General features: G+C 35.4%; 1 protein-coding gene across 1 annotated transcript; it reads left to right on the plus strand.

The window, feature by feature from the left end:
* The first annotated feature begins 5,102 nt into the window (after positions 1-5,102).
* Positions 5,103-12,731, plus strand: LOC110689776 (kinesin-like protein KIN-14I). Its single transcript, XM_021866579.1, has 19 exons — positions 5,103-5,902; positions 6,516-6,682; positions 6,776-6,919; positions 7,100-7,339; positions 7,450-7,521; positions 8,003-8,071; positions 8,180-8,269; positions 8,421-8,552; positions 8,635-8,716; positions 8,834-8,929; positions 9,056-9,229; positions 9,325-9,431; positions 9,539-9,717; positions 9,895-10,056; positions 10,143-10,396; positions 10,497-10,660; positions 10,750-10,947; positions 11,621-12,114; positions 12,309-12,731. The coding sequence occupies exons 1-19, from the start codon at positions 5,785-5,787 to the stop codon at positions 12,439-12,441; spliced, it is 3,075 nt and encodes a 1,024-aa protein (XP_021722271.1). The 5' UTR covers positions 5,103-5,784; the 3' UTR covers positions 12,442-12,731.
* The last annotated feature ends 3,975 nt before the right edge of the window (positions 12,732-16,706 follow it).

Consider the following 16,706-nt stretch of genomic DNA (forward strand, 5'->3'; position numbering starts at 1 on the left):
GACATCCGCTCCCTAAAGTCTATGCATTGGTTGGAGGAAGATGAAGAGGGTAGGACCTACACGTGGATGGTAAGTAGGCGCCCCTATGCAACTTTGCCAAATCCGGAAGCCACAGTTATTTACAACCCCGAGAATTAGGTCTTTGAGCCGGATTTTGAGTGGATTCCGGGTGGAGAAGATGACCAACCCCAAGGCGGTGAGGAACAATTCCAACAACAACAACAACAGCAACAACATCATCAACAATTTCAACAACATCAACATCATCAACAATTTCAGCAACAGCAATTTCATCAACAACATGAGTTCCAACAAAGGGACCAAGAGGGTTACCAAGATCAGGGTGTGGGTGAAAATAACCCATACATCTCTTTTGAGCAGCAGGTAGCCAACATGAATGCGAATTTTTCCCGCATGACCACCGAATTCGAGACCTTAAGGAGATCAAACGAAGATATGAGGACTTCTTTTGACAACATGAGAACAAGTTTCGAAGGTCTCAGATCGGAGTTGGGCGATTTACGCACTATGTACCGGCATCTCTACCCAGGGGGCTCAAGCTCCCAAGGGGGCCCGAACCAATGAGTTAGTTTCTTCCTCCCCTTCTCTTTGTGCTTGCATTGCTTTAACATTGGGGACAATGTTTATGATAGCTTGGGGGGGAGTGTTCTCTCATGTGTCATTGGTTCGTGTTGTGTTTTCGTGTTTCCATGATTGAGTTTGCATGTTGGTTTTTCCCATTCTCTTCTTCCCTAACATCCAAATCCTTTAAATCCAAATTTGCTCCCTTTGAAATCCAATACCCTAAATCCAAATTTCTTATCTTGTGAATACCTCTCTTATCTTTTCATTTAGATGTATAGTTTTTTTTTTTTTTTTTTTATGCTTAGTTTAGCTAGTCTAATGCTGTAATTTTTCATTTCTTACTCAAAAAAAAAAAAAAAAAAAATCGAAAAACGAAAAAAATATTGAAAAATGAAAAAATTGCCCAAGGATGAAACTCAAATGACGACGCTAATATGTTTTGCTTGCTTGACTCTTGAGTGATGAGTAAAAGTTCTTTTAGAAGGGTGCATGCAAGAGTTGGGGTCATTTAGAGGTCTATTAATTCTGGTTGCATTAGTGTATATGAAATGAAAGTCGATGAATGCTCAATTGCACGTCTAGCATAGGATATTGTTAATTTTGCCCAAAGTAGGATATGTTTGAGTCAAATTGCGGTCCCTTGTGCCCTTAATGTGCCTCCTTTCCTCCCCGAAATGAAACTCTATTAGGGAATTGCTTATACTTGTATTATGTGTAATAAGTGGCATAATAAGCCACATGTTTCGAATAAAGAAAGAGCCGCTCACAGTTAAAAGAGGCGAGGGCAATAATGTAAAAAAAAAAATTAAAAAAATAAATAAATAGAAAAGAAGGGAGAAAAAAAAAAAAAAAAAACTCCCCCAAAAATTCTCAAAATTTTGATTTTCTTTTCTTTAGAGGTCAACTTGTGGATGCCTCCCACACATTGTCGAATTTGTTGCTTATGGTTTCTTGTGAAATTCCCGAGTTAGAGTGTAATTAAGGGGCCTTGGGTGTGCATTTTGGGAGGTGGACTAGCATTTTGAGATTTTATAACCAAAAGAGGGCTCATTACAACTTTGGAATATCTAGGTGTGCTCTAATGAACTAGTAAAAGGCCAAAGGAAGTATCCTAGTGCAACCTTGTTTAGTTCTCCTCTCTACCCCCAACTCATGTGTACATTTGTATGATCGGTAATTCTTGAAAGCCGTTCACTTGTCTTGCTTGTGTCTCATATCCCGATGAGTTGACTTGGGCGAAAAATTGAACTTGTGCGATTTTTGGCGTTGTGTTGTGGACTGCGTGAGTTGTGGGGCAAACTCATTGGAAACCCTCACGAGATAAAAACTCGTCCTCTAAGGCGACTTAGAGGTTTAAATTGCTTCTCACTTGTGCTAAAAGTGATGATGGTTGTCACCATGCGGATTTGTTTATGTATGCTTCCCCCTTGTTGCCTCTCCTTGGATTGATGATTAGCAATTTGTTTTCCTCCTTTGGTTTGACATTTTTGTTTTGCTCGAGGACGAGCAAAAGCTTAGCTTGGGGGGATTTGATAACTTGCTATTTGATACGATTTTAGGGCGTTTTGAACCTAGTTTACTTGATATAAATTGCGTTTTGGTTCATTTTTACTCTATTATCATGCAATTTTTGTGTATCCTATGCTTCACGGGTTGTTGGTGTTTTTGTTGAGATTCTAGGTTCAAAAGAACGACCAAATGGAGCCCATGGATACAAAGCCGAGGTTAGAAGCAAGAAGATGGATGAAAGAAGCCAAGGAAAGGAGCATTATAGAAGAAAAGATGAAAAAAGGGGCTTAGAAGACCCTGCACGGCCGTGCCAGACCTTGCACGTCCGTGCAGGAGGTTCCAGAAAGCTTCAGCAAGCTGCCAAGGCCTGCACGACCGTGCTTAATCTGGCACGTCCGTGCAGAAGAGGGTGCACGGCCGTGCCAGACTTTGCACGTCCGTGCAGGGTGCTCCAGAAACTCAGAACATTCTGCCAAGGCCTGCACGGACGTGCCAAATTAAGCACGTCCGCGCAGATGTATCTGCACGTCCGTGCGGAACTGCTCGATTCTTAGCAGTACGTTCTGCCTCAATTCTGCCCCCTCTGCACGTCCGTGCCAAACTTGGCACGGTCGTGCTTAGCCTTGCACGTCCGTGCCAAATCTGGCACGTCCGTGCAGATCTGCAGTCGAACTTCTTCCTTGTTTTCTCCGTCCTTTTTATTTGGGGGTCATATAAATACCCCTTTAGAGCTCATTTGTACGGGGGTAGGCAGTTTTTCAGAGTTTTTCTCTTAGTTTGTAGTCTTAGAACATTAAATTCTCAAATCATTAGTTAGTTCTCAATTATTAGCTTGGAATTATTCAAATTCAATCATTGTAGAAGACAAAATCCACCATTGTTGCTCATCTTGAAGCTTCATAGTAACCATTTCTTACTCATCTTTTCTACTTCTCTTTACTTTGTTGTTGATTATTTGCTAGTTCTTGCATGTTTTGGATTGTTAATTAGCTTAATCCTTAGTTTGAATTTGTTCATGAATTGCTTGAAATCTTTAATTGCTTTACTTGTTGCATGTGCTAATTTGGTTGTTGTGGGACGTTAATTAGTTGATCTTAAGTGGTTTAATTGCTTAGTTCTTGTATATGACCATTGCTAGAACTATTTATCCAAGCTTTCTCAACGAAGGATCGAGAGATGAACTTGAGTTAGCTCCCTTATGCTTGATTGACCCGAAATGCCATGAGAATAGGGATTACCGGTCAAGGGAATGTTTATGTCATCGTGATTATGCTTTAACACTTGTTCTATGCTATGTAACCACGAGAGTAGGTTGTATTCATGATTCAAGTAATCCCTCTAGCTTGAGAGAGTAGTTGGGTGCTTTAGATGACTTCCCCTAATTTATCCCATTAATTTACCTTGATTGTTGCATGCTAATTGTGATTTGTGATGAAGTTGAGTGGTATAACCCAAGCCCTAGATTCCTCTAAATATTGTTAACCTCCTCTTAGCTTAGTTGAATTGTGTTAGAAGAAGTTACTCAAAACCAACCCAATTTAGAATTCGTTTAGCTTATTTAAACGGTAGTACTCGGTGGTTGATTCAACGCCTCTCTTGGGTTCGACCCTTTCTTACCCTTACTATTGTTAGTGAGACCAAGACAGGAATTATTATCTTTGGTAGGCTCGACGACGGCCTATCAAATTTTGGCGCCGTTGCCGGGGAGCAGATTTCAGCAGAGTAGAGTAAGACAGAGCAGAGCAGCTCAAAAGAACAAGACCTTAATCCCTTTCACCTTACAAAGAATTCTAGTAGTAAAAACAACTATAACTTTTTTTTTTTTATTTAAATAAACAATTTGATCTAAAATTTATTTCATATAGCAATTTCTGCTAATGGTTCGAGTATAAAACTTATTTAGATCAATTTTAGTGAAAATAGTATATATTATAAAATTAATTTTAAAGGAAGGTGATCCCCGTTTGCTTTACCTTAATTTTGCTGAATATACTGATTATTTTTTTATTAAAAAAAAGTTAAATTCAGCAAAATAAGTTTTGTTCAGTAAAATAATTTTTAATTTAAAGAAAATGTAATATTTCATCAATTAAAAGAGTTTAATTGATTAATATAATTTGAATTCAATAAAAAACAATTCAATTTCAGCAAAATTAATTCAGTTCAACGAAACCCATTTCAACTGAGCAAAAATAAGATAAAGATAATTGGGTCTTATTGAGTGAAAAATATGGCCCGTTTTCATAAGAAAGAGAGTAAACATGGACATGAACATTAACACGTATATGACTTAAATACACTCTTGTATAACCAACTGCTAGACACGGAGTACGATAAACCCGACGCGGCCCAATGTCAAACCTTGACATATTACGTAACACAAATAGGGTTGTATAGAGTGCGGTTTAGACCGCACCAAACCGCAAATTTGCGGTCTGGTGAGGTTTGCGGTTTGAAAATTGCGGTGCGGTTTTTGAAAATGACCAAACCGCGGTTTGCAGTTTGGTGCGGTTTCAAAAAATATTTAGACCAAACCGCACCGCTAACCGCACTTTAATGCGATTTGCGGCTTTTATACTATATTTTTGTAAAAAAAAATAAATATAAAAGAACTAAAATATATGAACTAATATTTGACTATTAGTTAATTAAAGGTTAAAAAAAAGCGTTTAATATTTGAATTATAAATTAATAATTACAAAATAAAATAAAAGTTTTGTTTTAAAAAGAATAATTATAATTTTAAAAAAGTATGGTTAAATCGTAAACCGCACCGTATTTTGCGATTTTATTAGAAGTGCAGTTTGGTGCGGTTTGAAAAAAATTAAAAACCGCAATTTTGCGGTTTGATGCGGTTTAGAATTCAAACTGCACCGCGAATACCCCTAAACACAAATGTACTCCCCTAAACTCTCTTACTCCTATATCCAAAGAACCCCCAAAGTGAGCGTGCAAGTCACAGAAGCAAGACGGTGCAAGTATGAGAGTGACTCACCATCATACAAAAGAAGACGTTAATTTGACACCTCCAAAATTAAAAACACCTCTCAAATTCAAAAACCCACAACTTCCCACTCCTTAATACAGTTATAATTAACCATTATTCAATTTGCTTCGGATTTTGCTTCGTTTCTCAATATTCCCCTTTACAACTCCCTCTCTCACACTACACTCTGGTATCTTACTACAACTATAAAGCAATCTTAAACAGCTCTCATCAAATTTATATACTTATTAAAAAGCTTAAAAATGGCGGATTATCATCATTTTTGAGAGAGATTTTGAGTTTTGTATTTGTAGTATTCTCAAAGCAAAAGATTATCAATCAATCAACCCTTTCCAATCTCTATCATCTAACCGCTCAAGATTTCGACTCTTCTTTATTACCTACCTTTTTATTCATCTTTTTTCTTTCAATCCCAGATGATTATTTGTTATAATCAGACATAACATTGACAAATTACAGATTTCTGGAGAATTATTTGATTTTTTTTCGAATTTTTTTAGGATTTTTTGGAGTTGGGTTGTTGTAATTACTTGCCCATTTTGTCTTTTTTTGGGTTGATTTGTTAAGATTTGATTTGATTTTGATTTTTTCCCGATTAATGTTGGTGGGTGTTTGATATATTTTTTGGGATTTTTATAATTTTGTTTGTTTTTGGGAGAATTATTTTTTTTGGTGGGGTTTTAATGGCGGCGAGTGAAGCTTTATCGTTTAGTGTGGTTTCTGTTGTTGAGGATGTTCTTCAACAACATGGACATCGACTCAAAGGTCTTGATTTAGAATCCAGAAGAGCTGAGGAAGCTGGTATAATTTTCTCTGTTTTTAATTATTTTTTCATATTTTTTCTTGTGATTAGTTAATTATTCAAATTGTTAACATTAATGTGATTTGATTTATGTTAAAATGGTTTTACTAAATTATGACTCGTAATATGACACGAAGAAAATGGGTTTGTAAGTGTTACGTAGCACTAGATGGAAGTGACCCGATCACGGGAGATAAATTCTTGGTTCATGTTGTCGACCCGTCTTTTTAGATCAAGGATTTAGAATTGGTTTAACTTTTACTAACTCATATGGGTTGTCTTTACTTTTTATGTATAATTGAAGTTGTAGTATATGATAATTTTTAATTTGTGAAACCAAATTCTCTTCCTTATTTTTGAAGTTCAATTAATGTATGCAATTAAGGCTTTGGATCAATTCTTCATAAATCATAACCTAACTAATTGGCCTTTTTGAGTATGTACTATGAGATAACTGAGGTGAAATTCTAGGAAATTCTGACACTAGTTGAATTGAATTGTATAAATTTGTGGGATCATTTTTTTATATTGTAGAATGAATAGTGTTTTGGAAGATGGTGTTTTTTGATGCTAAATTGCTAAATGGGAATTTGATTGATGTACTTTATGTAGCAATGAGAAGATATGAAGCAGCTAGTTGGCTTAGGAAAAATGTGGGGGTTGTCGCCGCCAGAGACTTACCGGCGGAGCCATCTGAAGAAGAGTTTAGGCTTGGTTTGAGAAGTGGATTGATCCTTTGCACTGTCCTTAATAGGGTTCAACCTGGAGCTGTGCCAAAGGTTGTTGCTCTTGTCTGAGCTTCTTTTTTCGCCTTTTACTCTTCTGGGTGTTTCTGAAATGTTGCTGATTTATAATGGATGACACAATTGTAGGTGGTGGAGAGTCCTGCAGATTCTGCTTCTCTTCCTGATGGAGCAGCTTTATCTGCTTATCAGTACTTTGAAAATGTTAGGAACTTTCTTGTAGCAGCAGAAAATATGGGACTTCCTACATTCGAGGCATCTGATCTCGAACAAGTAAGGATTTAGTATGCTATTGCTGCTAAGATGTCTTGCAGATTTAAAAGTCTTGGTGTGCTGATCATAACAACTAAAATTGTACGGAGTAGTGTATAAGAACATGGATTTCAGCTGGTTTGCTCATTTTGTAATATTACTTTTTTGAAGTGGTAAATAAGTTTATGCCTTTGTGTTTAGGGAGGGATACCAGCAAGGGTGGTGAATTCTGTTCTAGCTCTCAAATCTTATCATGAATGGAAGCAGGCCGGAGGAACTGGAGTCTGGAAATTTAGTGGAAATGTGAAACCCACCACCACTTCTGTGAAACAGTTTGTGCGTACAAAATCGGAGCCTTTCACGAATTCTTTGACTAGGAACCCATCAATGACCGATAAATCCTTGAATGCCCTTTCTCATGACATTGACACTAACAAATTGGTTAGTGCAATATAATCTGTGGCCATCTTCTTTTTACTATGGGTGTCGAAGCTTTTTAATGTTACTATGTCCATAGCATTTAAGTAACAACTTATTCCACCTATTTGCAGCCAAGTTCTCAGTCCCTGAGCTCACTTGTACAAGCACTTCTAATGGATAAGAAGCCTGAAGAAGTTCCACAGGTTAGTTTGGATGTATAATAAGCAGGAATCATGACATAGCTTATAAAGACTAATCCTTGATTGATATGCTGTAATGGAAATGAGTTTGTTAGGAGTTTTAAACAAAGAGCCCCATCTGTCCATGATAGTGTGTGCAAGTTCACTTCAATATCAATAGCATAACAATTATTGGCAACACAAAGGTTGTTCTGTCACCAAGTAAGAGGAAATATGAAAGTTTTTAGCATTCATCAACTTTTCCATTCAAGGCATACAGTTAAAAAAAAAAAAAAACTGCTTCATTTATTAATTCTAGTAAACGCTGCTAAACCTAGATGGAAAATGTCCACAGGCAAGCTGTTAGTTCTTGACTTCTTTCACCTGTGCGTGTTTGAAAAGGATGGAATATTTTGTGATGATACGCATACTTTATAATAATCATTTACAGTGTCACTAACTTAACCAGTACTTTTCCCTGAGCTTAGCCTTTTATGCAATGCAGTTAGTTGAATCAGTTCTTAGTAAGGTTGTGGAGGAATTCGAGCAACGCATGGGTTCGCAAAACAATATGGTATGTAGTTATAGCTTCTGAAAGAACAGTTTGTGCAACAAAATTATTCTAAAGTTTGCCGGACTTTTTAAGCTTAATGAATTTCCGTCATTGTTTGTGTTACTCAAGGCTAATCAACCAAGTCAAGCAACAGGAAAAGAATTTTCTGCACCACATGGGAAGAAGCCTTTTTCAAAGATGTCTTCTGAAAATTCTAAGGCAAGTGATCATATCTCCTTTATGAATATATACATGTGAAGTTAAAGTAACACTATAACTTTTGGTGTGAAAGGGCCTTGAGACAAACGTAGCTTCGTGTATTAGTACTTACTTTCCTCTTTATATGACATCTTTTGATGCCTTACTGAAGGTAGGAGATAGAAGCTACTCTTTGACCAAGAAGCAAGAGAGCTTATGTGGTAATCAAATTAATGATGAACAAATGAGAAGTCAAATGGTGAAGCAAAAAGAGATCTTTGATCGTCAAGGAAGAGATGTCCAGGTTAGAAATTGACAAATGTTAGCTTGAACTCTCAACCATCTTGAGGATACTTATAACTTATTGGTGATATCTGACTTTGTAGGAGCTGAAACTCACTCTTCGTACAACTAAAGCTGGCATGCAGTTTATACAAAAAAAATTTCAAGAGGATCTCCACAATCTTGGTATGGCGATATGCTAGCTTTTTGGTCATTTCCTATCAAATTGTATCAAATAAGTGAAATGAGGAAATTTAATTGAGGGTTATGACTTATGAAACTTGTTGATGTTGCCTTTGTCAGGCTCACACATGTATAGCCTAGCTCAAGCTGCCAATGGATATCACAAGGTTCTCGAAGAAAACCGTAGGTTGTACAATGAAGTACAAGATCTCAAGGGTAAATTGAATGCTACATATTTGCCTCATGTCCATTCTTTCTCTGGTTTAGTGACGATAAACTTCTAGGCATATCCAAAGCAAACTAATATAATCTCTCCTGGTCTCTTTAATTTCCTCCTAATAGGGAGTATTAGGGTTTATTGTCGAGTGAGGCCCTTCTTAAGTGGGAATTCAAGCTTTATTAGTTCTATTGAACACTTTGAGGAAGGGAATATTACCATCAGAGCACCTTCTAAGCATGGAAAAGGTCTCAAATCATTCAGCTTTAACAAAGTATTTGGTCCATCAGCGACACAGGGTTAGTTTTTGGCCCTTCTTAAATGCAATACTATTAAAAGTTCCTCTTCTTTGTTCAGAAAGTTTCTAACCCATGTAATTTATTATGTACTACAGCTGAAGTCTTCTCAGATATGGAGCCACTGATTCGTTCTGTGCTTGATGGTTACAATGTTTGTATATTTGCATATGGCCAGACAGGTTCTGGGAAAACATTTACTATGGTAATATATTGTTTTCACTAATCTTCTATTAATAAGCTCCTATATATTATTATTTTTTACCCTAACATACTGATGAGTCCTATATCTATTTGTATTTTTATTTGCAGTCTGGACCAAAAGACCTCACAGAGCAGAGTCAAGGTGTAAACTACAGGTCTTTGGGTGACTTGTTTTATCTTGCAGAGCAGAGGAAAGATACCTTTCGCTATGATGTTGCTGTCCAGATGATTGAGATATACAATGAGCAAGTCAGAGATCTTCTAGTCAGCGATGGGCTTAATAAAAGATATCCTTTTTCACTTGTTGAATAGTCTTGAATTCATTTGTTTTGTGGGTATATAAGATGTATACTACATGGTTATCTCAATTACTGGACATTCATTAATAATTGATTTGTGGATGACATACTTCAGTATGTACAAGATCATTCTACCATCAGCTATTTTCCTTAACCCATTTATACATTAGAAATTCGTAACAGTTCTCAGAATGGACTCAACGTCCCGGAAGCAAGTCTTGTTCCAGTATCATCGACATCTGATGTCATTCATCTGATGAATATTGGACATCGCAACAGAGCAGTTGGTGCAACAGCACTCAATGACCGTAGTAGTCGTTCTCACAGGTGTTTATCTATACACTTTTCAATGTGTTGGTTTCTCTTTTCTGAGCTCGTATTAATTCTGAACTTGTGATCTTTTTGATCTGCAGCTGTTTGACTGTTCATGTTCAAGGGAGAGACTTGACAACTGGTAACATACTGCGTGGCTGTATGCATCTGGTTGACTTGGCAGGTAGTGAAAGGGTAGACAAATCGGAGGTGACTGGAGATAGATTAAAAGAGGCACAACACATCAACAAATCTTTATCAGCTTTAGGAGATGTGATTGCTTCTCTAGCACAAAAGAACGCACATGTCCCATATAGGAATAGCAAATTAACACAACTGCTCCAAGATTCATTAGGTCATGTCTCAACTATCTAACTCTAACCGGCATGGTATTTTTCAAATCTCTCACAAATTATATGTATTTTATTAGCTGACATGAATTTATGTCATTGCAGGAGGGCAGGCCAAAACACTGATGTTTGTTCATATAAGTCCTGAAGCTGAAGCTGTAGGAGAGACTCTAAGTACACTTAAATTTGCAGAGAGAGTAGCCACTGTTGAACTTGGTGCTGCACGAGTAAATAAAGACGGTGCAGATGTGAAGGAGCTCAAGGAGCAGGTAGAAGCTGGATTTTGGTATTCGCTGCATGCTTCACCAGTGCTTTCACCTATACACTTCTCATATTTTATTGCTTGCATCTGTTTCAGATTGCCAGTCTTAAAGCAGCCTTGGCAAGGAAGGATGCAGAATCTGTTCGTTCTCACCAGTCAGGATCCAGCAGCCCTGAAAGATATAGAGGGAAAGCTGATGTTCCTTCTCCCCTTCGTTCCAATCAAAATGGCGGAAATGCATTGTTTGATGTGAGTAGACATCAGCAATCTATGGGAGATATAGCCAACTTCGAGGTAATTATAATGGTTACATTTACGAATCTTGCTAGAAAAGTTCATCATTTTAAATTGAGAATTTGGAGGGCTAAGATGTATAAGTGACTAAGTGTCATGATTTTATAATGCTGGAGCTGACTGAAGTTCCAAGCTGTGCTGTGCTGTGCTTTACTTAGAATATGTGAGACTGATTGTTTTTTTATGAACAATCTTCCTGTTTTGACTTTACATATGTAGCCACACCTCTTTGCATAAGAAATTCTTGTTAAATACTCCCTCCTTCCCTTATTTTTTGCCCCATTGCAAATATACGGGTCAAACTTTTAAAACTTTGACCATGAATTCTCGTTAATCTATAAGTGATAATATATTCAAGTGGGATCTTGTTAGAATCATCTCATAGTATATTTTATTAATATTAAGTTTTTATAATTTGTACGTGTTTAGAAATGAAGATATATATGTTTGAAGACATGTTTTGGAGACTGTGATCAGTCAAATGGGGCAAAAAATAAGGGACCGAGGGAGTACTCCATAACAAATAGCTAGATAGACGGACTGAATTCTCTAAACTGGCATTAAAATTCTCACAGGAACAGTCAAAGGTGTTTGTTGATGATATCATGAAAGAGGTCATACTAGTTTTTCTCAGACAATGATTATTGGAGAATCTAATCTCTGAATTTTGCAGGTCTGTAACAAGTCTGCGTCAAGACAAAAAAGACAAAGCTTTGATCTCGACGAAATGTTGAAAAACTCACCTCCATGGCCCCCTGTAAATAGTCCTGGGCAAAAGTATGGATATGATGAGAAGGACCTTGATTCTGGTGAATGGGTAGACAAGATCATGGTAAACAAACAAGATTCACTTCCGAAAGTAGGGACTCGTTTATGTTGGGAAACAGCAGAAAATGGACCCATGGCTGATTCTTTCTACCCAAAATATTTCCCAGAAGACACCAGACTATATTCAGAACAATCATATAGCATGTTCAGCGGAAGTAATCAGTTCGAAGTGACTAATACAGATGACTTGGACGAGCTTGATGCTGCCACAAGCGACTCGTCTGAGCCAGATTTGTTGTGGCAATTCAATCATAGTAAACTCCCTACACTATCCAATGGTAGTATTGGGTTAAAGTCCAAGAAACTTGATGGCAGGCCTGCTAAGAGTCCAGATTTGAGGTAAGCACTGACTAGCAGTTGGCTTCACTGTTGACAAAAGAAAGTCACTAATGCTTCTTTAAATTTGATATTTACAGCTTGAAAAAAAAGAACTTTTGTTCATAGTTTCATACTACTATTTTTTTTTTCCCATCGAAATCTTCATCTAATCATAGTGTTTCATGCATGCTAATGCAATATTTATACGATTACAGCAAGTCGATGATTCCTGCTCTAAGCCCCTCACCATCAAAGAAGCTACCAAACGGAAGTCAACTACAAAAAAATAGAAGGCAGCAACCAACATCAGCAGAAGCAAAACGGAGAATTGGAAATAGAAAGCAGTAGATAATTTGATTGTTTATCCAAGGGTAACTTTTGCCCCTTAATTTTTTTTTTCCCGATCTTTTTTACTGGGGTGTTTTTTTTGTCCCTTCGTCGAAATTTGGTGGTTGTTCAGTATTTGAGGGTGAGAGAGAGAGAGAGATATGTGTGACATACAATATATTTTTTTGTTCTTTTGTAACGTTTGTTACTTATACAGTTGAGCAATAATTCCAGTTGCTTGAATTTGTATACAAACTAAGAAGCTAAAAAGCAAAGGAGTTCCACTTGTGTTCATATTATGCACCTTCAAACTGTATCAGGCTGTTTCACAGCTTTCATGCTCTGTTGATTTTGATCTAGGAATAAGCTCTGTTACAAATATCCATAGAAATTGTAATAAGCTCTCTTTGAAGTCTAACCGGATTTTGGGCGCATTTTCAAAGTTTCTTCGATGAAAATGGTAGCCACAACATCTTCAAATGCTAACAAAGTTACTCGAAAATGTAAGCAAAATTAGGGCTGGATATAGCAAGAATGTCAAATTAATACAATGGATCCTTCACCAAAATTGTTGTAGTTCAGTAGTTACGTGCCATAAGTATCGTTATAAGAGTGATATTTGCTATATCGTTGCTCGAAAATGTAAGCAAAATTAGGGCAAAAAAAACTTATTAGTTATTTTTACTAACCGTTTAAGTTGTGACCATTATGAGTTAATAAAACATTGTGACCTTTTAAACCACATCAAGCATTGTGAGTTGAGATTGTTGATCTCTTGCGAACAACCCATGCTCTTTTGATTTGATCGTCTCATATTAAGCATGCACCACAATTACTCGAAGATGTAGTGATCATCACAATTTATGAACTAATAGGTGTGGAATACTTCCTTTGTTCCTTATTATTCATCCGAAACGATGATGGAAGCCCGGAGGAAGCCTTAATGCATACTTTGTATATGATATGCATTTAACAAATAGCTATCAAATATTAAAAAATGATAAAAGTACATGAAGGAAAGAGAAAAGAATAGAGAGGTAGGTGGTGTGGATTCCATATACTTTTTACCAGAGTGACGTTCACGTGAAAAGAGAGAAAAAATGATGAAAACCAATACATACTCTAATTTGAGAATTGTGTATTAAACTTTGATACATACATTTATGCCATGTAACAACTATAACCTCAAACGTAATTGTTTATTTATTTTATTTTTTATTTAATGCTTAGGTGAAAATTTTTAATTTTACAAGATTTATTTGTGTGATATAAAACATTCGAAAGTTGCACATAATATGTAACAGAGGTAGTATCTTATTTGACTTAATTGTACTCACATATTTATAAAAATTTCATATTACGCTAGTAAGTACACTTATAATTAATTAATTATGCTTTCTCATAAATCAATCTAATATTATGAATAACCTATTAAACCTATATAATTGCTTACAAACTACAGTTATCAAAGCATGTATGAGATAATGTACTTTGTTATAATATGAACAAAATGTATCAATATGTTAAGCCAAAATCAATCCATAATTCTACGTTTTTATCATTATAATCAGATTAAACTCAAGATTAGTTTTGATTGAACTTCTTTTGAGTTAAATTTGGTAAAGAAAAAAAGAAACAGGTCAATGCTAACTAGTCGATCGAGTTAACATTGAAAAGTAAAATAATATTGAGTTACAGGTCACCATGAGCAAGTCCTTGGCCAATGCCAATTTGTGTCGGGCAATGCGGTTTCAGGTTCTAATTGGTTTAAGTGTCAATTCGTTTTTGGATTGTTGTCCGATCATATTAATTCAGTTGTGGATTAGTACATCAGATGCAGGTACGTATCAGGACAAGTATAGGCTTATAGATCGTGTAACGTTTCACTCTATTGTTCAGGTACAAATAGGGTTTAGTTCATTGCCTGTACTTCTTATTATTGTTACTTGATGAAATGCATATTTTAAAAAATAAATATCGTCATTACCTTATTAAAAAAAAGAAAAGTTTGCAACATTGATTTGTTTGCCGATTCCGGCCCTGACTTCATCATACCTTGGATTCAAGTATGGATTAAACTTGAATTGTGTCCAGTTAAAACTTTATTATTATTATTTTTTTTTTCCTAATAGGAATTAAATTGTAAAACTTTAATTTCTTTGGTTGAGATAGAAACTACAGAGTAATTTGTTAAGTATTTGATCGTTTTTTATTTTTTATTTTTTTTTTTATTTTTTTAATTGTTTTTAACTTTGATTATTGGCTAATTGAGTAGTCGATACTTAGTCATAATTAATTTTATGCCAAAATTATAAACCACTTTTTTTAACTAACTTGAATATGTTATATTTGTAACAAGGTTGTTATATAACCTGACACAAGCATATAATGTATAACAAGTTATTATATTACGTAGTAAAAAATAATGCAAAGGCAACACTTATAGCTTACTCTAACTCTAATATTGCATGCGTTTATAACACTTATAGTCTTATAGCTAGACTACGGTATTACATCGTATAATAGTTTGTTTTATGTACTAAACCAGAATTTCTATCCTTGCAAAATATCACTACGAATTAAGATCAGATCTTTTTTCTTTTTTATTTTTTATCAATCAAAATATATATATATATATATATATATTTTTTTTTTTTTCGAAAATTCAATCCAGATATTTAGCTTTAGAGATTTATTATTTTAAAAACACTAAAATATTCTTATTTATGAAAAAAAATTAGAATCTTCCTTGTACACCAACAACTTCTATCTTTTTTATTATTCCTTCTATTCTTTTTGTGAAACGCTAAAACGTGTGAATTGCTAAATCGCGTTCGATATTTACCGGGTAACGCCCGTATTTTAACACGACATTACAAACATGCCCCCTTTTAATTTTATCCTAATTTACTCTTATCCTAATTTACTTTTACCCCTTATAAATTTACCCTATTTTATTTTTACCCCATCCATCAGCCACCGCCACCAGACAACCACCAGCCACCATTATTCAAAAAAAAAAAAAAACCCTTTATTCAAAAACGATTTATACAAGCGGTGAATGGACGAGTTTGCGGAATTGACGACGCCACCATAGAGGTCGCCTGTGCGTACGGATGAATTTTTGTCGTTTTTTTTTTTATTTCGTAATTGCCAGAGAAACGCCTGAAAATTTAGAATCTACCTTGATAGGAACGCCTGAAATTTTAGAATGTCCCATGGTAGATTCAAAAATATCAGGCGTTCCTCACATTGTATTTTGAAATGTTCATGGGAACGCCTGAAAATTTAGAATCTACCATGGGACATTCTAAAATTTCAGGCGAACCATGGTAGGAACGCTTGAAATTTAAGAATGTTCCATGGTAGATTCTAAATATTCAGGCGTTTCTTTCATGGTACATTCAAACATTTCAGGCGTTTCTACTTATTATTATTATTAAGAAGAAACATCGTTTATTATGATTATATTATTATTATTATTATTGTTATTATTATTATTATTATTATTATTATTATTATTATTATTATTATTATTATTATTATTATTATTATTATTATTATTATTATTATTATTATATGGGTTCTTAAGTAGTTTGTTTTGTGGTTTTTTATATAGGATTCAGAATCAGAAAATGGTGGTGATGGTGTGAATTATAGTGGCCATTTTCAAACCGACACAGTGTTTGCTAGTTATGATGCTGCTGTTGAATGGGCTAAAGAAATTGCCCGGCCAATTGGATTTATATTCGTCTCATCATCTTACAAAAAAACCACCGATGGTCAGCCGTATCGATATTTGGCTTGCGATCGTGGTCGGAAGAAAAGGCCAAGAGATTTGGAGAATGTGATTCGCAAGGACAATAAAACCAAGTCCGTTGGGTGTCCTTTCTACATCAAGATTTATTACGAGAGAAGCACCGATGGTTGGAGGATCCGTGCTAAAAATGATGTAACCGGCACCCACAATCATCCATTCATTGGGTGGGTCGCATTATATTCTTTTAAATCTTGATCAAGACCATCCGACTCCCCCAATTGCAGATGTTTGGTACCGGGCTCATGAATCTAGCGTTATTGGATGGGAGCAACGATACCAGCGTAGAATTAGTTTACGGGAAAGATTAGTTGCGTCATGATAGATGTAATGCGTTGTTCAAAACTTAAATAATGATGTTTGAACTTTGTTTTTTTTTTTTAATTTTTTAATTTATTATTATTATTATTATTATTATTATTATTATTATTAGTAAAAATGCCATAAAAAAACACAAGTAACAATTGCA

The sequence above is a fragment of the Chenopodium quinoa genome, unplaced genomic scaffold, assembly GCF_001683475.1.
Source record: "Chenopodium quinoa cultivar QQ74 unplaced genomic scaffold, ASM168347v1, whole genome shotgun sequence".
Classification (NCBI taxonomy): domain Eukaryota; kingdom Viridiplantae; phylum Streptophyta; class Magnoliopsida; order Caryophyllales; family Amaranthaceae; genus Chenopodium; species Chenopodium quinoa.